Source organism: Triticum aestivum, chromosome 7A (assembly GCF_018294505.1).
Source record: "Triticum aestivum cultivar Chinese Spring chromosome 7A, IWGSC CS RefSeq v2.1, whole genome shotgun sequence".
NCBI lineage: Eukaryota > Viridiplantae > Streptophyta > Magnoliopsida > Poales > Poaceae > Triticum > Triticum aestivum.
The window spans coordinates 141,912,965-141,936,342 of record NC_057812.1 but is presented as its reverse complement, the minus strand read 5'-3'; the positions used below and the strand labels follow the sequence as shown (position 1 = coordinate 141,936,342).

Below are 23,378 nucleotides of genomic sequence, written 5' to 3'. Positions count from 1 at the left end.
TTTAGTTTAAATTTGAACTAAAACCACAACGAGTAAATCGGAACGGAGGGAGTACTTCCTAAAGGTAGCACTCACATATGCACCGTACATTGCATAGATATAGATGCAGATCTAGTATTATTCAGTTATTATTACACGGAAGCATGTATGCAAGAAGAAAACGGGGCCATCTAGCAGTCCTTTGTGCAGAAACATCGCCGATAGCCGTCGCACTTGCCTCCGGGGAAACGCTCGGTCAGGCAAACGCTTGCACAGTTGGTGTCGCTCACGCACAGCCCCACAAATTTTTTGCTCTCTGACCTACACTCCCTCGCCAAAACTACCTGCACTGCTCCCTGGAACCCTACACGGCCAAATTCATAGGAGGAAATCAGCCATCTCACATACAGTAGTACATAATTATAGCAGTATTGTCAGTTATCTTAAATACTCCCTCTGTCCGAAAAAGCTTGTCCCTCGAATGAATTTATCTAGCACTAACTTGATGCTAGATACATCCATTTAAGAGACATCCATTTGAGGGACAAGCTTTTTCGGACAGAGGGAGTAGTAAGTACGGGATACGCACCTGTAGCCACAAGGAGCAGGAAGACGACCACAAAGACCTTCATGGACCGATCCATTTAGTTTCTTGTGGAAAACTGAGAGGGTTGTATGAAAGATTAAGGCCTTCAAACTGGATTTTACGATGGATGAATGTAGAGGGGGGGAGGGGGGCTTGTTATATACTTGCAGTGGCATGCATATATCTTCCTTGCTTCCAGGCTAAGCGAACGTATTTTTGTAGGGTAGTGTTAAGTGACTACCTGCTTTTGTAGGGTAGTGTAATAACTTTTTTTGAGCAACTTGTAGGATAGTGTAATAACTGAGTACCCGCAAGAAAATAGGGACAGTGCAACTATTTTGTTTGTGTGTGCGTGAATTTAGGGCAGTGCAAATGACATGTGAAAATAGAAAGGCTGGCAAAAAAAACCGTGTGAAAATAGGAAGAGCGGCCACACCTTGTGTGCAATTCTTAGTCATCTTACATTTTATTTTATATAGATATAGGATGCTTCATGTTTATGTACAATGCTGCTATATTTTGCTTCCATTTGCAAATATATGGAAGAATTAGGTACTGAAAAAGAAGATGCTTTAATTTCTAGAAGATACTGAAAACAAGTAGAGGCAAGGAAATAGCATCGACGTACATATGTACATTCTTATTATTTTGGTGAGCACAGATTATTTCGAATACACATTTTTGACAATGATCACAGTAATTTTTTTTATTGGGCAAGTTGTGATTATTTCTACAATTGATTGGGATTTTTCTTGTGTTTTTCTTTCATTTTCTTTACAGAGAGATGCATCATTTGCATTTAAAAGCTGTAGTGGCCTTTTCACTTACGTACTTGGGCCGGCCCACTACCAATGAAGTGCCACAGAAACCTAAAACTAAAAGGCATCCCCATGATATACGAAATTTCCTTTTTTTAGATGAAATATACGCAATTTCCTATTCGCCGCTCTTTGCGTCGATTTACCGATGCTTCATGAGTAGAGAAAGAGCGTTCCGGGCCGGTCGTAAAGTGTTCGACCGATCCCGGTTTAGGAAAGGTTCCTGGCCGGTTTTGCCTGGTTTTTATGGGTTTTTCTGTTTTCTTGTCTGTTTCTTTTTTATTTTTTTACTTCTTTTACTTTTCAAGTTTCTTATTTATTTTAAAAATATTTGGCATTCCAATATTTTTTAAAATTTTAATGAATGTTTGAAAATTTCAAAAAATGTTTCTGTTTTCAAATTTTGTTTGCAAATTAAGAAAATGCATTTCTGAAAAATGTTTGAAAATTTCAAAAAATGTTTCTGTTTTCAAATTTTGTTTGCAAATTAAGAAAATGCATTTCTGAAAATGTTTGGCAATTTCAAAAAATGTCCTTGCTTTTCAAAAACTGTTTAGAATTTCAAAAATTCTCCCCATTTTCAGATTTTCTTCACAAATTCAAAAAAAAATCAGGAAATTAGAAAATGTTCGCGCCCTTCAAACTGATTTTACGATGGATGAATGTAGAGGGGGGAGGGGGACTTGTTATATACTTGTTATATCTTTCTTGCTTACGGGCTAAGCGAACATATTTTTGTAGGGTAGTGTTAAGTGACTACCTGCTTTTGTACAGTAGTGTAATAATTTCTTTTGAGCAACTTGTAGGGTAGTGTAATAACTGGTACTCGCAAGAAAACAGGGACAGTGCAACTCTTTTGTTTGTGTGTGCATGAATTTAGGGCAGTGCAAATGACATGTGAAAAATAGAAAGGCTAGCAAAAAAAAAAACGTGTGAAAATAGGAAGAGCGGCCACACCTTGTGTGTAATTCTTAGTCATCTTACATTTTATTTTATATAGATATAGGATGCGGCATGTTTATGTACGTTGCTGCTATGTTTTGCTTCCTTTTGCAAATATATGGAAGAATTAGGCACTGAAAAGGAAAAAAAAACTTTATGTTCTAAAAGATACTGAAAACAAGTAGAAGCAAGGAAATAGCATCGACGTGCATATGTAAATTCTTATATTATTTTGGCGAGTACATATTATTCCAGTATCACAGAACTTTTTTATTGGGCAAGTTGTGATTATTTCCACAATTGATTGGGATTTTTCTTTCCTTCTTTGTAGAGAGAGATGGATCATTTGCATTTACAAGTTGTAGTGGCCTTTTCACTTGCGTACTTGGGCTGGCCCACTACCCATGAAGTGCCACGGAAACGTAAAGGCATCCCCATGATATACGAAATTTCGTATTCGCCGCTCTTTGCGTCGATTTATCGACGCTTTTTTTAAAATAACCATCGTATATTCCATTAGAGAAACATATTACAGTGAGTACATACACAGTCATTACATGAGACATACATAGGTGTCTTACATTTTTGCATCAATGTTCCTGTAACCAGTAAAACTACAATTTCACATGGAGAGAACCTTGCGCCTTGTAAATCGTTGTCCACCATTCTTCTTTGCCATCGCCAAGGCAACGCCAGAGAAAAAGGAGAGCATCCACCATTCCTAGATCTGAGGGAGCACCTTCGCATACAAGGATGCTTTTTGAGCTGATGAACTGGACCGCCGCAAGCGACGAGACCGAGCACAGAGCACAGAGCGACCGTTCTAGGCCGGCCCGTAAAGTGTTCGACTGATCCCGGTTTAGGAAAGGTTCCTGAGCGGTTTTGAGAACCTTCTAGAAGGTTCCTAAAACGTTTTTTTTTATTGTACCTGGTTTTTGTGGGTTTTTGGTTTTTTGTTTTTCTTACTTCTTTTCCTTTTCAAGTTTCTTTTATATTTCTTCAAAAATGTTTGGCATTCCAATATCGTTTAAAATGTTAACAAATGTTTGAAATTTTCAGAAAATGTTTCTGTTTTCAAATTTTGTTCGCAAACTAAAACATAATTGCATTTCTGATTTCTTTGGCAATTTCAAAAAATGTTTTGCTTTTCAAAAACTGTTCAGAATTTAAAAAATTGTCCCCGTTTTCAGATTTTATTCACAAATTCAAAAAACAATTAGGAAATTAGAAAATGTTCACGACATATCTGCATTAGTTTACTGCTATCTTTTTGGGCTAAATTTTTATGTGAGAAGTTTTTCTTGGCTGTGCACAAACCAAGCCAAAAATATGTGGGAGCCAACGTTACAGAATGACAGTTCTGAAAACCAGAGATCTCATATATAGTTAGACAGACTATACGGTTCTGGATAAGCTAAAAAGAAAGCTTTATAAGACGAAAGTATCAATCCACCATGATTTCTTCACTTTGTCATTTAGTTAATTTAGTAGTGTTAGAACTGCCATGGGTTGTTTACTGGTCTGGGCACGAAGAAATAAAATGTTGGATGTTTAGGCTACGTCTCTCTTATTTCAGACCCTATATGTTGAAACCGTATTCATCCAGAAAACCATATACATTCTGGTTGCAAAACTTTTAAGGAAACGTATAAATTTAAAAATTAATTACACGAAGCCATAGATTTATCCCAAATTATTAAACTGAGCTGTAAAAATGACACCTCGGGCCTGTCGTCCATCCTCGTATATTTTGTTCTGTGACTGAGGTATGTGAGTCTGGACAGCAGATCTGGGTGTTACTTTCTTTGTCATATGATGTCCTTCAGCTCAACACAATGAATTGGTCTAAAATATGTAGATTGCCGAACTAGATTCTTAGATCTCTTGTCTCCACAATACTTCTGTATACATAGCAGCAATTCTGCAAAAGTTACTCCTGCAAGTTCGGTTCTTGTAATCTGTGTAGATTCTTAGGTACTTTTGGTTCTGCACTAAGTCATGGCCAAATCTTCTGGTGTGGTGCTATGTCTACTCCCACGATTTATTTTTCTTTCTTACGAAATATGACTTCCCTTCTAGACTTCCAGTAAAGTTTCATGTCTCATTTGTTCCAGTTTTTAAGCTTATATTCGCTTCAATCCCGAGAACGGTAGCCGCTCCGGTTCCGGAGTGTTGGGTTATTCAACTCGAACTGGTTCCCTGCTGAAACTTTGTTCGGATTATATGATGTTCATGTACTTTCTAGGAGTAGCACTCACATATGCATCATACATGCATAGATGCAGATCTAGTCTTATTATTCAGCAGTTATTATTATTACACGGAAGCATGTGTGCAAGAAGATTACGGGCCATCTAGCAGCCCTTGGTACAGACACAACGTCGGTGGTCGCACTTGCCTCCGGTGAAATACTCGGTCAGGCAAACACTTGCACAGTTGCGGTCGCTCAGGCACAGCCCCACAAACTTGTGGCTCTGTGAAGTACAGTCCCTCGCCAAAGCAACCTGCACCGCTCCCTGGAAGCCTACACGGGCAAATTGTTAAGAGCAAATCAGCCACCTCACATACTACCTCCGTTCCAAAATATACAACGTTTTGATACATAATTTAGCAGTATTATCAGTTATCTTAAACAGTAAGTACAACATACACACCTGTGGCCACAAGGAGCAGGAAGACGACCGCAAAGACCTTCATGGACCGATCCATCTAGTTTTCCTGTGAAAGATTGAGAGGGTTCTATGACAGATTAAGACCTTCAAGATGGATTGTATGATGGATGAATGTAGAGGAGGGACGGGGGCTTGCTTATATACTTGCAGTGGCACGCATATACTCCGTATCTTCCTTGCTTCCAGGCTAAGCGAACATATTTTTCTAGGGTAATATAACTGAGTGGGTAGTGTAATAACTGAGTACCCGCAAGAAAACAGTGATAGTACAGCCTTTTTTGTTTGTGTTCGCCTAAATTTACGCTGGTACAGGCTAAGCGAACATATTTTTGTAGGGTAGTGTAATAACTCCCCGCAAGAAAACATAGATAGTACAGCCTTTTTTATTTGTGTGTGCGTAAATTTACGTTGGTGCAGGCTAAGCAAACATATTTTTATAGGGTAGTATGTAACATCCCAATTTTTATTAAATTTGGATGTTAATAGAATCATTCAATGCATATCATATTTCTTTGCATTTTGGAGTTTTTGAAGTATTCAACTAATATTTTTCCACTCGAGAAAAACGAATGAGAGGGGATAAGATGGCTTCCTCAAACTTATAAAGGAGTGGGAAATTTTATTTTGAATATTATTTGAAGTTTTGAAGTTTATCAGTATTTATCTTTTATGCAAAAAGTGCATTAATTGCATTAGCAAAATATTTTCAAAATGTTCTGTGCGTAAGTTAATGTTCATTAGGTTCTAAATATTATATAGTTATTTTAGAAATTATTTTGGTGTTTTTATTAATTCATTTGAATTATTTAGGGCCACTTTAGTGTTTGGTTAAAAAAAAAGAAACACGCACGCACACACGCACTCACCGCAGCCTGGACCGAAACTGGGTTCGGCCCAGGAGCGTCCCAACCGGCCCAGCTAGCCATTTGGCCCAAGGCCAGCGCCCAGCGCCCAGCGCCCGAAACCCTCCGACACCGGTCGACCGCCCCGCATGCGCCCTCGCTCGCCTCCTCTCCCTGCCGCTGCCAGGCAGGCCCCGCTCGTCAGCTCGTCCCCAACCTCCCGCAGCCCGCAGGATAAACATCCTCGCCGCGCCCCCGCAACCGCCGCTCGGCTCCCTCGCGGATGAGGCTTATCCGCAGCCCCGTAGCGCTCCTAGCCACGCCTATATAAAGGCCAGGACCCCCTCTTCCAACCTCGCCGTCCAGCTTCTTCCCACGCCGCCCCTACCGCTCGCTGTCGCCGTTCGCATCACGCCAGAGCCGTGCCACTCCGTCGTCCATTTCGTCGTCTGTGGCACCCCCTAGCTCTCCTTCCTTTGTCAATTGGATCCCCGCGACAACGCGCATCTGTTTGACATGTTTTTTGACCCCAGGACCCGCCGGAGCACCCGCCCCCGACGACACCCGACCTCGCCGGAGCCCACGGAGTGCCTCCGCCTTCGCCTCGCCGACCCCGACGCCCCTGATGAGCCCCGATGCCACCATCCGGACGCCCAAACCGCTCCGCACCTCCTCGTCTTCTTCCCCGTCGCCGAGGACCACCGCAGCCGCCGCCCCTCCGTCACCGACGCCGCGTCGCCGGCCACCACCACCACCCGCTGTAAGCCACCGCCCCACTCCCTCCCGTTAGATCGATCACCTACGGCCCAGATTAGATTAGGATAGTTTGTTTTTTAGTTGAACCGTACGCAGTTAACCGCGGGTTTTTATTCTAAAAACCGATCGGTTTCTGTATAAGTTAGCCGCCGCCGCCGTTTTTCTTAGATTGTGGTCGTCCGCTGTATAAGCTACGCGGCGAACACCTTTCGGCCAGTAGGAATCTGCCACGCGCTAAGGACCTGTTTGTGATAGTTTTTCTTCATTGTCTAGTCCCTTTTATCACAGATTAGTCCCCGATCTTAGATTAGCCATAACTTTTAAACCGTAGATCCAAACTCGATGAAACCAACGGCAAATTCTTCGTCATGTTTAGTTCTATCCAGTGGTACCCTTTTTGCAAACTTTTGGTAGATTCAAATTTGAATTTATTCAGATTCTAATTCGAACTTCAAATGACCATATCTCCCAAACCAAAGCTCCGATTAAGTTGATTCCTTTTGCATTCTGTCACCATAGCCGAACCCTATCATCTGGACCTTTGTCACAATAGTTTTCACACATTAGAATCTAGCCTTTAATATTTTTATTAGTATGCACTATAGCTCACATCACTTTTTGAACCATAGGCCTATGTTGTTTTGCACTTAGAATATTTTTGTGGTAGCTTAGTGTGTTGTATGTTCATTTGGTTTTTTCAAGACTTTTTGCTTTGCATGTTCTTTTGGTTCTCTGGAATGTTTGCTTATGTTTGTTTATTTTCTTTGCGGTAGATTGCCCGGAGTGCGAAGCAGAATATTATTAGTCTTTAGAATTCAACCAGCAGTACCAAGGCAAGTTGCATCTTGATCATGTTTTCATTACCTATATTTTTTTATGCACTTAGTTCTTTGCGGTAGGACTGCATGGTAGGAATTAATGCCATATGACTATGCTTTTCACCCAGTAGTTCATTGAGGTAGGTCTGAACCATATAACATTGTCGCCATCATTTTACATTATGTTGCTTCGCTAAGTAGACATGGACTGGGGAGTGATCATGGTAAAGGTTGAGTGAAAATGTAGTAAATAGGACCTAAGATAATTAATGAACTACCTGGGCGGAAACTTGTTGGAATGGTGGCGAAGTACAGTGGGGCACGCATGGGAAATCCATGGTGGTGCACCACTAGTGGACCGTCCGCTCAGGCTCAAAGAGATCAATCGTGTTCTCATGCCTAGAAGCTTACGTGTGCTGCCACAAGCCAATATGGGCTCTGGCTTAGTTGAGTAGTTAGTGTGACCCCTTCCGGGATGGGCTAGCAGATATAGAATGATGTAGGTGTACCGACCTATCCGTGGGTGAAGGAGAAACATTTTCGAAAGACTATGTCTCGATCTTCCCATCATGGAGGTGGTCGAGTCTTGTGGGAAAAAGTGCGCAACCTCTGCAGAGTGTCAACCTAATCGATTAGCCGTTTCCCCGGTTACGGACAACTTGAGCATCTAGTAGTGGAAATGTCGGGAGATCTCCTCACCTTTAATTAAACAGTTGGGTTTTAAATGAAATTGGGAAGGGATGGAGTTGGGTTTGCCAACTCATCCTATGAAAATGTGTAGTAGTAGAATAACATCTTTTCTAATAGGGTAAAACTAGCTTTATGCAAAAACTAAACTTAGAGCTTTCCACCAGCCAAATTGCATGTACAAGTAGGTTCTTTACACTTATGATGTGACTTGCTAGTACATTCAATATACTGACCTATATGGCTGCAACTTATCACGTTGCAGATATATCCGACGAGGATTAAGGTGCGTTAGGTCGATGTTCTACACTCAACCTTGCTCGTGGAGTTGGACTCATTTACTACTTTGCTTCCGCAGTATTTGCTTATTGGCTCTATGCCCTATTTTGTAATAAATGTATTGCTCCTGGACTATCGATGTAATAAAGAGATGTGTGTTATTTCTATTATTTCATCAAGTACTGTGTGTGCTAGCAAGTCGATCCAGGGACTAGCACGGTAAGCACAGAGACTTCGACTCTTATCGAGTCGGGTCGCTACAAGATGGTATCAGGGCACACATTGACTGTAGGACGCGACCCCTAGAAATGGAAAAAAGCCATAGGATAAAAACTATATTTTTTCACTTTCCCTATATATCCTTTGGTCTCGTACCTTCTCTGCTTCAGTACTAATTTCTTCTCTCTTTCAAAATGTAGATGTCGTCCGCCGTTGTCGAGTTCGAGCAGCCCGATGAGACCATGCCCTTTGGACGACAGCTGGTGAAGATCATGAAGCACCTGAAGATTGGGCTTCCCACATTCACTGGAACCTTCACAGCCACCCTGCCCGAGGAGACACGTTGGAGGATCGATGCTCATATCCCCGGACGCATCCTCAGGAACCGCACCAAGCCCATTGATTTCCATGTGGATACCGCAACATGGGGCTTGGGCAGGGGTATCGCTGCTCACATTGCTCTCGGGCGCATTCGGGAGGTGTATGACGAAGACCTCAAGAGGACCTCCTTCGTGATGTACGGACGCTGCGACGCAAATGGAAATTTGGTGTGTACCCTGGAGGATGAGACGATAGCATCCCATATCCAGGACATGGAGGAGCACATTCGCATGATGGAGCTGGAGCTGCCCGACAACATGATCGTCATCAAGAACCTCATGACCCGCAAGGCCGAGCTAGAGGAGGAGCTCCAGGACGCTCGCATCGAGCACGAGGGAGAGCTGGACGCACTGCAGGAGAAGATCGACGACCTAAAGCTTGAGCTTGAGGAGGCCGAGGAGAAGCTGGATGAGGGAGAAAACATCCAGGAGGATCACTCATATGGTGCCTATGTCAGCTAGGAGAGGGACCAAAATGATGAGCTCGGAGATGACGACACGGAGAGTGATGCAAGGACACCCGATGTCGACATGGTTGACTGGTCCTCATCTGATGAGAGTTAGATTTTATACCACCATGAGAGTTTAGAAATTTGATTTCGTTATCCGATTAGTTTATTTCATCTGTATGACCTTGTCAAATCTTGTGACATGGCTTACCTTAGGTTTGATTATTCGTGTGGACCTCTTTGTTTGAAATTGAATTGGAGTGACTTGAAGTTTTATTGCTATCATGTGCATATGGGTAGTGTGATTTTACTCACTAAGCCTTGTTCTATTCTAACTCCTCATCCACTCTAAAACCCATCAGATGCCTCCAAGACGTGACCCCGGATTCAACTTTCCGCCGGAGCTCACGCAATTGATCCAGCAACAGAATGCTCTTATGTAGATGCTCATTCAGAACCTGTCGTGGAGTCGTCACGGCAGATGTCCTAGTGTGAGGACTTAGACGTTTTGTGGTAGCTTGAGAAGGGTTGAGTGGAATCGAGAGACGCAATGCAAGACAAGGGTTTAGACAGCTTCGGGCCCCGGGAAACATCATCCGGTAACAACCCTACGTGTTGTTTGAGGCTACCTCTCATTATGATCATGAGGAAGTCGCCGTAAACCGGCTCTCCCAGTTAACCCTAACCCTTTAAGATTATTTCTTCTTTCTTGTCCCACTTTGGGGAGCCCTGCCCCTCCTTATATATGTTGAAGGGGCGGGTTACATATAGAGTCCAACTCGGACTTAAGACTTAACTATTATGACTTCTCTTCTTGGGCTTCTTAACATCTTGGGCTTCATAATGTCTTGGGCTTCATAACGTCTCGGGCTTCATAACTCCTGGCAACCCAGTTACCATTGCCTGCCGGGAGTTAACTGGTGCCAGTTTAAGATGGTCTGCCGGGAGTTAACTGGTGCCGGTTTAAGATGGTCTGTCGGTTTAAGAATGTCTGCTGAGTTATCGTCTGACTTAACTCCTGTCTTAACTGTTAGCCGGTTTAACAACCAGCCGGTTTACCGTCTGGGTTAACTGCCTGTTTTACCTGTCTGTCTTAACTGCCAGCCGGTTTAACAACCTGCCGGTTTACCGTCTGACTTAACACCAATCGGTTTACCACCTGCCTTAACATGCACCTACCGGTTTACCACGTGCTTTAACACCCACCGGTTTACTAAGTCCCAATCGGGTTATAACTCCGGCCGGATCATACCGCGGGGTATATCCCCGACATTAGCCCCCAGTTTAATTTGGATTTATCCATGTTAAACTGATCCTGATCATCCTTAAGTCCTTGTCACTTCCTTCTTGTATAAAATCTGAGTCAATAGACCATCTTCATAATCAATTTGCTGACATTGGTTTGTCACAGAGAAATATTGTGAAGAATAACTCCTTTGACTTCAGCTCCCAATGCTTTAACAAAAATATTGGCCTTTGAAATACTCATTTTATCTTCAGCCGGTTTAAGAATATTGATGGCACCGGATCAGAACTGTTTGTTAACATCAGTTTGAAAATATACCTCTTATATGCCTATCACTTGTAGCCCCCAAGTCTTAAGAAGGTAGCATAGCAACAGCTTAAGACTTGCTTCAATATGAATGTCACAAGCTTGAAGAAATCCAGGTTGTTCATCTCAATCACCAGTCAGAACTGAGTATTCCACATATGTAGCCCCCAAGTGCCGGATTGTCATGCTTGCAGCAACCTGGGACTTGAAATTGCCTTATGCTTATAAAAACTTCAACCAGTGTAGCCCCCAAGGGCCGGGTCATTATGCAATAATGAGCAGGGACTTTGTAAATATAATCATGTAGACTTTGAATAGTAACGTGTAGTCCCCAAGGGCCGGCTCAGTAAAATAATATTGAGCCGGGACTTTATATATACTTCATTGCAAATAACATTATATGATGTAACCCCCATCATGGGGCTTAAACCCACGTCCACAAGGTTAAGAGCCTTGTGCTTTACCAACTGAGCAGTGGATCCTTCAATATAATGGATTAAAAGCTGTGTACCTTGAATTGTTGACAGGAGCAATTGGTAGCCCCCAAGGGCCGGCTCATTACGATGTGATGAGTCGGGTCTTCAATAAGATGAGCACACAATGACTTTGCATTAGCCCCCAAGTGTCATGGTGCATGCTTGCAGCGACATGAGACTTGTGTATTTGATGTAATCAACTTGAATAATATAGCCCCCAAGTGCTGGGTCGTAAGCCTGCAGCGATTCGGGACTATTCCTTCCATTGTAAAATAAATTATATCCATTGCGCTGAAGCGACTTTTGAAAACCTCAATCACAATCTTGGTTATTGATAACCATAAAAAATCCAGCCGTGTTGGCTATTAAAGATTTTGAATAATATAACCTGGTTTTGACAACCGATTCCTACCATATAAACCGGTATATCCGTGCTCATATGATACATGTTATGATGATGTAATGATGATGCAATGTATGATGCAATGTATGATGCAATATATGATGATGTATGTGTATGATCAAGAGGGTTTAATCTATGGTTCGGATACGACCAGAGTCCCCAAGTAGTCATAATTGTGGCATTGCGCCAATCAAGAGGTGTAGCTATGGTTCGAATACGACCAAGCCCCCAAGTGATTTCCCTAGTGCCCTTATGCCTATCAAGAGGTGCAACTATGGTTCGAACCCATAGCCCCCAAGTGATTTCCCTGGTGGCCTTATGCCTATCAAGAGGTGTAGCTATGGTTCGAATATGACCAAGCCCCCAAGTGTAGCGACCAGACCTCAAACGGTCCAATCTTTGTGCTCCGGTGTCATCCCTGGATCAGTAATGCTGACACCACACAGTACTTGAAGGATTTATAACAGAGTAGCAATCATACACTTAATACATCGAGTGTCTCAAAAGAGAACTTATTACAATAAATATGGCTTAAGGCCATCTAATAACGATAACAGCGGAAGTCTTGAAAGAAAAGTGAGTCCATCAACTCCAACGGCAGCACTGAGTATAGAACCATGACCTAAAGGCACCTTACTCGTCGTCTGAAAAGTCTGCAACATGAACCTTGCAGCCCGAAACGGGTCAGCACATGGAATATGCTGGCAATGTAACACATAGAGAACAATAATAGAATAAGGTTATACTACATGCATATTTGGCTGGTGGAAAGCTCTATGGTTACAGTTTTGCGTAAAGCCAATTTTTCCCTACTGCAAAGGAATACATTTTATTTAACTAACATGGTGGTTGTTAAACATTGAGAGTGTAGACACCCTCTCAATCCCAATTAAACATCATCATTAAAACCTAACAAAATTAATTAGAGTAACATGATGAGATTCACATGATAATCTAGGTACAAGATACTCAAGTTGTCCATAACCGGGGACACGACTAATCATGATTAGTTTATACACTCTGCAGAGGTTTGCGCATTTTTCCCCACAAGACTCAATCTCCTCCGTTGGGATTCTCGCACTACATGGTGTTTGAGAAATGGACGACCGAGACATAGTCTTTCAGAAGCGCTAGCGCCTTACGAACGGGTAGACCGTTACACCTACTTTCCCCTACATCTGCTAGTCTACCACTTTAAGAGTTCGCACAACTAAGTCAACTATGCTAGAGCCCATAGTAGCTTGTGGCTGCACACAGAAGTCTCTAGTATGAATAATCTCATGATCCCTTTGAGCCTGGGTGGCGGTCCAAAAGAAAAACAGGCAATCGCTGGAATACCCAGGTGCCTCAATCCACCCAGATGTGTATTTAAGTTGCAACCTTCGATAAACCATTAATTTAACAATTCTCATATCTATCATGGATACACTCACCCAATCCACGTCTATTAGCACAGCACGGCATAATAAGCACGTAGAAGTAACTCCCAAAGGTTTGATAACAACAGGTAATAGGTACTACCTCATCTACTTCCCAAACCCACAATTTAATTAGATCCTAATCATGCAATTGTGAGGTTTGATCTAATGCAATAAAAACTGGGTAATAGGAAGTATGATCAAAGTGTTACTTGCCTTGCTGACGATCCGTGAAATCTAGAGATTCGAAGTAGCAAGCGGCGCACTCTGGGTACTCTATCGCAAACAAACAAGCATATAATAAGTACTCAACTAATGCATAGGTAAAACTCAAATAAGAGATCTAACCAGAAAGTTCAACTTAAGAACTCCGGTTGGCAAAAAGAATCAAATCGAACGAAGCAACGAAAGACAAACGGCAAAAGAAACAAGCTTCGTTTACTATTCTGGATCTAAGTCAAATTTTACAGAGGCAAAAACTTGTTTGAGTTGGTTAAACGGAAAGAGGGTTTCGAGACAAAACTCCAGGCGCTTGAATCGCCTGATTCCGATAAACGAGCGAAAAGTTATACTAAAACGAAAATCGGATCAGAAATCACGATAAGAAAAATCGCGGATTAAATCCGAGAAAAAGAAAAACGATGAACAGATTAACAAACAAACGTTCGTTATCTGGATCTAAACGATAAACGCATTCGTTAAAACGAACGAACGAGTGAACGCTCGCTAAATAACTAAACCAAAAAAAAATCGAACAGTTTTTGAAAAAAATAACCCGGCGACGGCGGCAGATTCGACCTCGTCGTCGGCGGCGGCTTAGGGCGGCGGTGGCTTTCGGCTGGCTCGGCCCAGGGTCGCGCTATATAAAGCCCCGGCTGGATACGGCCCGTAGGTCGGTTCACGTTTTTTTTAAAAAATAATTACGCTCAGAAAAAAATAAAAGGAATACTAAACGGACTCCAAAAATCCCGAAATAAAATTTTCCCGGCTTCTAAAATCAAGCCACATAGGATGAACATTTATTTGGGGCCTAAATGCAATTTTGAAAAACGCGCATTTTTCCTAAATTCAAATAAAATAGTAAATAAACCAAAATAAAATCTTATTTGATTTTTTTATTAAATCCTCAATATTTCTTTATTTTGGGAAAGTCATTTTATTCCCTCTCTCATATTTTGACAATAGAAATAACTGAAGATAAAATAAATAAAAATCAAATGATCCTATTTTCAAAATTTGAGAAAACTCAAATATGAAAATAACGAAATCCCCAACTCTCTCTGAGGGTCCTTGAGTTGCGTGAAATTTCTAGGATCAACTCAAAATGTAATAAAATATGATATGCAATGATGATCTATTGTATAACATTCAAATTGAAAATTTGGGATGTTACAAACCTACCCCCTTAAAATGAATCTCGCCCTCGAGATTCGGGTTGGCTAGAAATAGGTGAGGGTGGTCCTTCAGCAAATCATCCTCTCGTTCCCAGGTGGCCTCATCCTCCGTGTGGTGGCTCCACTGAACTTTGCAAAACTTGATAACCTTGCTGCGAGTGAGTCGGCTGGCATACTCAAGAATCTTAACTGGTTTCTCCTCATAGGTCAAATCACTGTCCAATTGAATCGCTTCCAGCGGCACTGTATCTCTTAACAGTATATCAGCCATCTCCGCGTGGCACTTCTTTAACTGGGAAACGTGGAACACGTCGTGAACTCCTGACAATCCTTCGGGCAATTCCAACTTATAGGCTACTTCTCCCATACGTTCCAAAACCTTGTATGGTCCTACAAAACGTGGTGCTAACTTTCCCTTAACTCCAAAGTGCTTAACTCCTCGAAGTGGAGATACTCGAAGGTAAACTCGGTCTCCGACTTCGTAAACTGTCTCCTTGCATTTAGAATCTGCGTAGCTCTTCTGCCTGGACTGGGCTACCTTGAGCCTATCGCGAATCAATTTTACTTTCTATTCAGACTCCTTAATCAGATCCGGTCCAAACAACTGACGGTCTCCAACTTCATCCCACAACAATGGGGTCCTGCACCTCCTTTCGTATAAGGCTTCAAAAGGGGCCATCTTCAAACTGGATTGATAACTGTTGTTATAAGAGAACTCTCCATACGCAAATTCTCGTCCCAACTAGATCCATAATCTAGCGCATAAGCTCTCAGCATATCCTCCAAAATCTGATTGACTCTCTCGGTCTGTCCATCTGTCTGCGGGTGGAAAGCTGTACTGAACTCTAGCCTGGTACCCAAAGTTTCATGCAACTGATTCTAGAATTTTGAGGTAAATTGGGTTCCTCTATCTGATACAATGCTCCTTGGAACTCCATGCAGACATACGATCCTGGTCATGTATATCTTTGCCAACTTAGCACTGGTGTAGGTAGTCTTCACTGGAATGAAATGAGCTACCTTTGTCAAATGATCGACTACAACCCAAATCGAGTCATAGCCTGAACGCGTTCTGGGCAATCCTGTTGTCGTGGTTTTGTCATGGCAGATGTCCTCATGAAAGGACTTAGTCATGGAGCCATCGCAACGGGTTAGCTTGAAGGGGTTAAAGCGGACACAGGGGCGCAAAAGAGTTTATACTAGTTCGGCCCCTTTGATGAAGGTAAAAGCCTACGTCTAGTTGTGATGGAATTGATGGGGTTTCGATGACTAGGGAGAAAACAAGCTTCGCCTAAGTCTCGAGTTGTTGTCTGTCATCCTTGAACCGCCGCCGGGTCGTCCCCTTATATACATGGGTGACCCCCGTCGGTTTACAGAGTCCCAACACCGGCTCATATACGTGTTCGGTTTGGTCTCTACTTGTTCCTAACTTACAATACAAGTTTACATACCGACGCCGGGTTTACGGCTACAGGCTTTAAACCGATCATGGGTTTTAAGCCCTCATCTACCTTCATGGGCTTTAACATACTTAACTACTGATGAAGTTAACCCGGCCCAGATAGGCCGGTTTACGCCCAGTAGAAATATCCCCAACATTAGGCCCCAGATTGATTTGAACAGGTTCATGTCAATCCTTTAGCAAAAACTTCATCTTCAACATCTTCTTGTAGTTTGGTGAACTGCCGTGATGTCATCTTCTCTGATTGCTGTAAACCAGAGTGACATCATCTGTCATAAAGAAACTATCCATGATACCTTCTTGTTTAATAGATCTGCGACAATCGAGGCAACAACTCCGTTTCCAAATTCGTGACCCCTTGATTCTCGCGCCTAACACATGTCCCTTTCTTTATAAATAGGACCAAAGGGTCATTTCTTTTTTCCCCTTTGTGCCCTTCTGCTTCGTCTTCCTCGCGTCGCCCAGCTTCGGAGCTCCTCCGCCGCCGTCAACTACTGCACCAACCTTGGCCGCTACATCACCCTGAGCGTACCAGAGCACCGCGGCGACCTTCCGCGTCTTCCTCAGCTCCGGTAAGTCTTCTATCTTTTTCATTATAGATCTGTTCTAGGGTTTCCATGTTCTCTAGTGTTCATCGCCTGCTCCTTGTTCATATGCTAGATCTTTAGACGAGTCTGTGAATCTTTGCTTTTGTGTAGCAGTAGTTTTTTACCCTCTGTTTTCACTTTCGCATATTAAGACCATAGATCTTATCTGTAGCGTTGGCTCATTGATTCGGCACTGCTCCTTTTGGGCCTTGAATTTTTATCTCTTTTATGAACATGTTCCAGATCCAACGCTGCAGTATAATCTTGTGAAACCTGTTTTTGCATACTTACTCATCTGCAATCTCGACTATTTCAATGTTTAGACCAGGCGGTTTAACTTTGTAGAAAAAATTGCCAAACCGGTATATACCATTAGTCCCCTTGTTGAACCGCCAGATGCTGTTGCTTCATAAAACTCCGGTTTAGATAGAGCTGTCTCCAGTTTAACATTGTACATACCAGTGTACTTTAATCAATGCATTCTTGAACCGGAATCACCTATCTTGTAGATTTCATCATGGCCAAGCAAGTATATGAGTGCAACTGGGTTCCTTCTCGCGTCACAGAGACTCAACTGAACAATTTAGTCCTGGTCGGCGCTTTAGGCAGCAAAAACACCATCCATTGGAGGGTCCCTAGCAAAGAATGCCCTCCCACACCTCAAGAAGGAGAGGTCGTCATTTTCGTAGATCACTTAGCCCGGGGCTTTAAGCCGCCCGGTTCTAAATTTTACCGGGACGTTTTAGCCAATTTTCAACTCCGCCCACAAGACACTGGCCCCAACTCTGTTACAAACATGTGTCACTTCCAAGTGCTCTATGAGGTGTTCTTTCAAGAGGAGCCCACAGTTGAGTTGTTCAGAGACTGCTTCCATCTAAACCGCCGCACTGAGTTTACTGACGGTTCCATTACGGAATTGGATGGTGTGGCGATTCAGAAAAGGAAAGAGGTCACATACCCTCACGCCAAACTGCACAGCCACCCCAAAGAGTGGAATCAAACATGGTTCTATTGCAAAGACACCTCCCCTGCTGATGAAAATCCTTTGCTTGGCTTTCGTCCGGAGCGGCTTACCAATACACATCCCTTTCCGCAAAGGTTGACTGTCAAGGAGAGAAGCAAATACGCTCCTCAACTGTCCAAGCTCAGAGCCTTCATGGCCAATGGTTTAACAGGGGTTGATCTCGCTCGCTGTTGGATATCGTGGAGCATACTGCCCCTTAGTCAGCGCTCCGGTTTGATGTGCGAGTATACTGGTAGTGTTGATGACCCACTGCGACATGCTAACATCTAGCTCACCGACGAAGAAATCATAGAGGCTGTGAATAAAATGCTGAATGAACCGGAACACATCTGTGCTCGAACCGGCCTGCTTCCCTTCTGTGCCACCAACAAACCGCCAGCTGTAAGAGTTTGATTTTTCTTTTTACTGAACCTGTTATTGATATATCTGGTCATTGTTTAATATCAATGTCTGTTTAAACAGGGCAATGATCCGTTTTGGAGCAAGAAGCTTGCACAGGAGAAGCCAGAAAAAACAGACAAACCGGAAAGACCAACCCGGCCAAAGACTAAAGTCGTGAAATGGCCTGCTCATAAGAAGAAAACCACTGCATCTTCTGATCCGGCCCCTGATGATGATGTGGGTAATCCGGACCTTGAGGTAGAGCTTGACTCACTTGGCTTATTTTTCATGCGCCTTATTGATGATGATATTTGTCAGGATGATGCCGAAGCCAGCCATCCTGATGCTGCAGAGGTAATTACTCTCTCTTCCGATTCAAACCCTTTGCCTTCGCTAAAAATCCGTCAGGCAAACCGGAAGGTTAATTTTTCTCATCCTCTTGCTTACTTGGATCCCAAATTTCTTATGAAGACCCAACAGCACGAAGCTCGCCGCACAACCCGGCACAGCGGCCAGGTAGTTACCTCCGCCGGTTTACCGAATAGTCCGGTTCAGAAACGCCGTTCAGAGGTCTCTAATTTGCTTGTCAGTGCTTGTCCTAAAGCGGGCTGTTTTCGTCAACCTCTTAATCCATCTGACTCTGATTATCAGGTTACTTCCCACTCATCCTCTGGCGAGTCATCGGCTACTCAGCTGCCACCGCTCAAAACGGTGCTTGGGTAAGCTATACTTATCATAATATTTCTGGTACATCACCTTGGCACATATGTTGTATTTGACTTTGTTATTCCTTTCAAGGCCAAGCCTAGGCCGAGCAAGAAGGCTCGCCTGGATAAAGCGGCCGAGGAGGACGCCGTCCCTGAACCGGGTAAAACACCAGATCTTGAAGCGGCTATTCATGAAGATATACCCAATGATCCACCACAGTAGGATGACATTTTTATTGCTGAAGAAAGGCCTATTGACACCTCAGGCCCTGTCAACCAGCCCACAAGCCCCATCCGGATTGAGAAATCCACCGATCCATCAAAGCCTACTGATAAGCCAACAGCCCCAGTGCAAACCGGCGATGCCAAGGATGATGAGGTTTGTTATTACTAGCATTGGTCGCACAGAGCCAGGCAATCCCGTTGCTTTATCCAGACACACTGCCAAGGAAGAATTTGCTGCCATTGGCAAGGGAAAATGGAATGCCGATCTGTCAACTTATGCTGCTCTGAACGCCCAAGATCTCCATTCCGGCTATCTGAACCGGTTATACACAAGCCGTGACTATGAAGCTGGTCTGGTTAATATGATGAAACAGAAATATGAGGTAACTTGGGGGCTAGGAGAGTTGACAGATTGAAGTTACCGGGCAAATAGTCTCCGGATTAAAAATGGACCGTATTCCATCAATTGATAGTTTGAACCGGCTTAAAACTTTGTCGGTTTAAAAAAACGCAACAAAAAGAAAGAAATATCTATCAAAGAAAATTGTGAAGCAAAGGCAATGATAAACCGTTTGCAAAAAGAGGCTTTATTTGAGCCGATCAGATCGGCGTTACCATGGTCAGACACGACCAAGCTCCCGATAGGTGTAGCTATGGTTCAAGTCAGCCAGGTCCCCAAATGAAACCGTGGCACTTATGCCGATCAAGAGGCGTGGAAATGGTTCGGGTTCGACCAAGCCCCCAAGTGATTCTGTGGACTTAGGCCGATCAAGAGGCGTGACTGGTTCAGACGTGACCAAGTCCCCAAGTGATCTGGTGGCTCTCGCCTATCAAGAGGTGTTGCATTGGTTCGGACACGACCAAGCCCCCAAGCGATATAACATGATGCTTTGAAAAGCTAACTCAAGGGGTAAACCGGAGGCTGCTTTAGAACAACTCCGTGTAACCACACATGATGTAAAAGAACAGATACCCCGCTTTAGCTGAGGTTCCGGTTTATTATATTTAATCATAATATATACATTGTCGTAATATGTACATAAGTAGAGCCAATGGCTCAGGTATAGTAAGGCTGAAGATGAGCTATGTTCCACGGCCTGTTGGTCTCCTCCTCTGATGTACGTGAGTCTTTATGCTCTCGAATATCGATCAGATAGTATGACCCATTGTGCAGATTCTTGCTGACCACGAAAGGTCCCTCCCAAGGTGGGGATAGCTTATGCATATCAATCTGATCTTGGATGAGCTGAAGCACCAAATCTCCTTCCTGAAAGGTTCTGGTTCTGACTCGGCGACTGTGATAACGACGAAGATCCTGTTGGTAAATCACCAAGCGGGCGGCTGCTATGTCACGTTCTTCATCCAACAGGTCCAAAGCGTCTTGCCGTGCTGTCTTGTTGTCCGCTTCAACATAAGCCGCTACACGAGGTGAGTCATGACGGATATCACTGGGGAGAACCGCCTCTGCTCCGTAGACCATGAAGAACGGTGTATATCCTGTTGATCTGTTGGGTGTAGTATTGATGCTCCATAACACAGATGGTAACTCTTCTACCCAACAACCCGGTGTTCTCTGCAAAGGAACCATAAGCCGGGGCTTGATGCCTCTCAAGATCTCTTGATTAGCCCTTTCTGCTTGACCATTGGACTGTGGGTGTGCCATTGATGAAACGTCAAGCCGGATGTGCTCCCATTCGCAGAACTCCTTCATGGCACCCTTGGACAAATTGGTACCATTATCTATGACGATACTGTGTGGAAAGCCAAACCGGAAAATCACTTTTTTGATGAACTGAACTGCCGTGGCCGCATCACACTTGCTAACAGGTTCTGCCTCCACCCACTTTGTAAACTTATCAACCGCCACCAGGAGGTGGGTCTTCTTATCTTTGGACCTTTTGAAAGGCCCAACCATATCCAGCCCCCAAGTCGCAAATGGCCAAGTAATTGGAATCATTCTCAATTCTTGAGCCGGCACATGAGCACGTCTTGAAAACTTTTGGCAACTATCACATCGTCTGACCAGATCCTCCGCATCAGCAGGAGCAGTTAACCAATAGAAGCCATGGCGAAACGCTTTAGCCACCAAAGATTTTGAACCGGCATGGTGACCACAATCTCCTTCGTGGATCTCACGCAAAATTTCACAGCCTTCTTCAGGAGACACACAGCGTTGAAACGCCCCTGATACACTGCAATGATGCAACTCGCCATTGACAATAGTCATGGACTTGGACCGCCGAATTATCTATCGGGCCAGAGTTTCATCCTCTGGTAATTCGCCCCGGTTCATGTACGCCAGGTAAGGAAGCGTCCAATCCGGAATGACATGAAGAGCTGCTACCAATTGAGCCTCCGGATCAGGAATAGCCAAATCCGCTTCACCAGGGAGCTTGACCGACGGGTTGTGCAGCACATCCAGAAAAACATTGGGCGGGACCGGTTTGCGCTGAGAGCCGAGCCGGCTTAAAGCGTCCGCTGCTTCGTTCTTCCGTCGGTCCACGTGGTCCACCTGATAGCCTTTAAAGTGACCTGCAACAATATCCACCTCACGGCGATATGCTGCCATGAGTGGGTCCTTGGAATCCCAAGTGCCAGACACTTGTTGAGCCACGAGGTTCGAGTCAACGAAGCACTTAACTCGACTTAGATTCATCTCCTTAGCCATCCGGAGACCATGGAGCAAGGCTTCATACTCAGCTGCATTGTTAGTACAAGGGAACATTAAGCGGAGAACGTAACAAAACTTATCACCTTGTGGGGAAGTTAATACGACTCCAGCCCCCGAGCCTTCCAATTGCCTGGATCCGTCAAAATGGATGGTCCAATATGTGTGATCCAGCTTTTCTTCAGGTGCTTGAAGTTCCGTCCAATCATTGATGAAATCAACAAGTGCTTGAGACTTAACTGCCGTCCGAGGCACATACTTCAACCCGTGCGGCCCAAGCTCTATAGCCCACTTGGCAATCCGGCCAGTCGCTTCCCGGTTCTGGATGATATCCCCCAAGGGAGCAGAACTGACCACCGTAATGGGGTGCCCTTGGAAGTATTGCTTGAGCTTCCGGCTTGCCATAAAAACTCCATATACCAGCTTCTGCCAATGCGGATACCTTTTCTTGGACTCAATGAGCACCTCGCTGATATAATAGACCGGACGTTGAACCGGATGCTCCTTACCCGCCTCTTTTCGCTCCACCACAATAGCCACACTGACCGCACAAGCATTAGCAGCAACATATAGTAGCAACGGCTCCTTGTCCATGGGAGCGGTGAGCACAGGCGGATTGGCCAATTGCCGCTTTAAGTCCTCAAATGCTTTGTCAGCAGCAGAACTCCAGACGAATTGATCCGTCTTCTTCAACATCTGATACAAAGGGATTGCCTTCTCACTAAGGCGGCTGATAAACCGGCTTAATGCGGCAATTCGGCCTGCCAGGCGTTGAACATCGTTGTAACACTTCGGTTTAGCCAGGGAGGTGATGGCTGTGATCTTCTCCGGATTAGCCTCGATTCCCCTGTTGGACACCAGAAAACCCAATAACTTGCCTGCCGGTACACCAAAGACACACTTGGCCGGATTAAGCATCATCTTGTACGTCCTCAGGTTATCAAAGGTTTCCTTCAAGTCGTCAACCAGAGTCTCCTTCTCCCTTGACTTAACCACGATATCATCCACGTAAGCATGTACATTACAGCCAATCTGCTTGTGAAGACAATTTTGTACACACCGTTGATAAGTTGCCTGGGCACTCTTGAGCCCAAAGGGCATAGACACATAGTAGAAGGCTCCAAAGGGAGTTATGAATGCCGTCTTCTCCTGGTCCTTAACTGCCATTTTGATCTGATGATAGCCAGAATATGCATCCAAAAAACTCAAACGCTCACAACCCGCCGTAGCATCAATAATTTGATCAATACGGGGGAGGGCAAAAGGATCTGCTGGACAAGCCTTATTAAGATCTGTGTAATCCACACACATGCGCCAGGTGCCGTTTTTCTTAAGGACCAGCACCGGATTGGCAAGCCACTCAGGGTGGAAAACTTCAATAATAAAGCCAGCTGCTAAGAGCCTGGCTACCTCTTCTCCAATCGCCTTGCGTCTTTCTTCGTTAAACCGGCGGAGGAACTGTTTCACCGGTTTGTATTTAGGATCCACATTAAGGGTGTGCTCAGCGAGTTGCCTCGGTACACCTGGCATGTCAGAGGGCTTCCATGCAAAAATGTCCCGATTCTCACGGATGAACTCGATGAGCGCGCTTTCCTATTTCGGATCCAAGTTGGCACTGATGCTGAACTGCTTGGACGAATCGCCAGGCACGAAG

The 23,378-nt window shown here is 44.0% G+C and overlaps 2 protein-coding genes across 2 annotated transcripts; both read right to left on the bottom strand.

Moving 5' to 3' along the window:
• Nucleotides 1-78: 78 nt before the first annotated feature.
• Nucleotides 79-623, bottom strand: LOC123152710 (defensin Tk-AMP-D5). Its single transcript, XM_044572195.1, has 2 exons — nt 569-623; nt 79-343 (listed from the first exon to the last, which is right to left on the bottom strand). Exons 1-2 carry the CDS (start codon nt 621-623, stop codon nt 171-173), a joined length of 228 nt encoding a protein of 75 aa, XP_044428130.1. The 3' UTR covers nt 79-170.
• A 3,882-nt stretch (nt 624-4,505) lies between these two features.
• On the bottom strand, nt 4,506-5,102 carry LOC123151285 (defensin Tk-AMP-D4). Its single transcript, XM_044571020.1, has 2 exons — nt 4,980-5,102; nt 4,506-4,849 (listed from the first exon to the last, which is right to left on the bottom strand). Exons 1-2 carry the CDS (start codon nt 5,032-5,034, stop codon nt 4,680-4,682), a joined length of 225 nt encoding a protein of 74 aa, XP_044426955.1. The 5' UTR covers nt 5,035-5,102; the 3' UTR covers nt 4,506-4,679.
• Nucleotides 5,103-23,378: the final 18,276 nt, after the last annotated feature.

Excerpts from the sequence above, each read along its gene's own strand:
- LOC123152710 (XM_044572195.1), bottom strand. The coding sequence starts at position 623 with ATGGATCGGTCCATGAAGGTCTTTGTGGTCGTCTTCCTGCTCCTTGTG. Across the intron at positions 344-568 it reads CCTGCTCCTTGTGGCTACAG|GGTTCCAGGGAGCAGTGCAG; the intron begins GTGCGTATCCCG and ends TTGGCCGTGTAG.
- LOC123151285 (XM_044571020.1), bottom strand. The coding sequence starts at position 5,034 with ATGGATCGGTCCATGAAGGTCTTTGCGGTCGTCTTCCTGCTCCTTGTG. Across the intron at positions 4,850-4,979 it reads CCTGCTCCTTGTGGCCACAG|GCTTCCAGGGAGCGGTGCAG; the intron begins GTGTGTATGTTG and ends TTGCCCGTGTAG.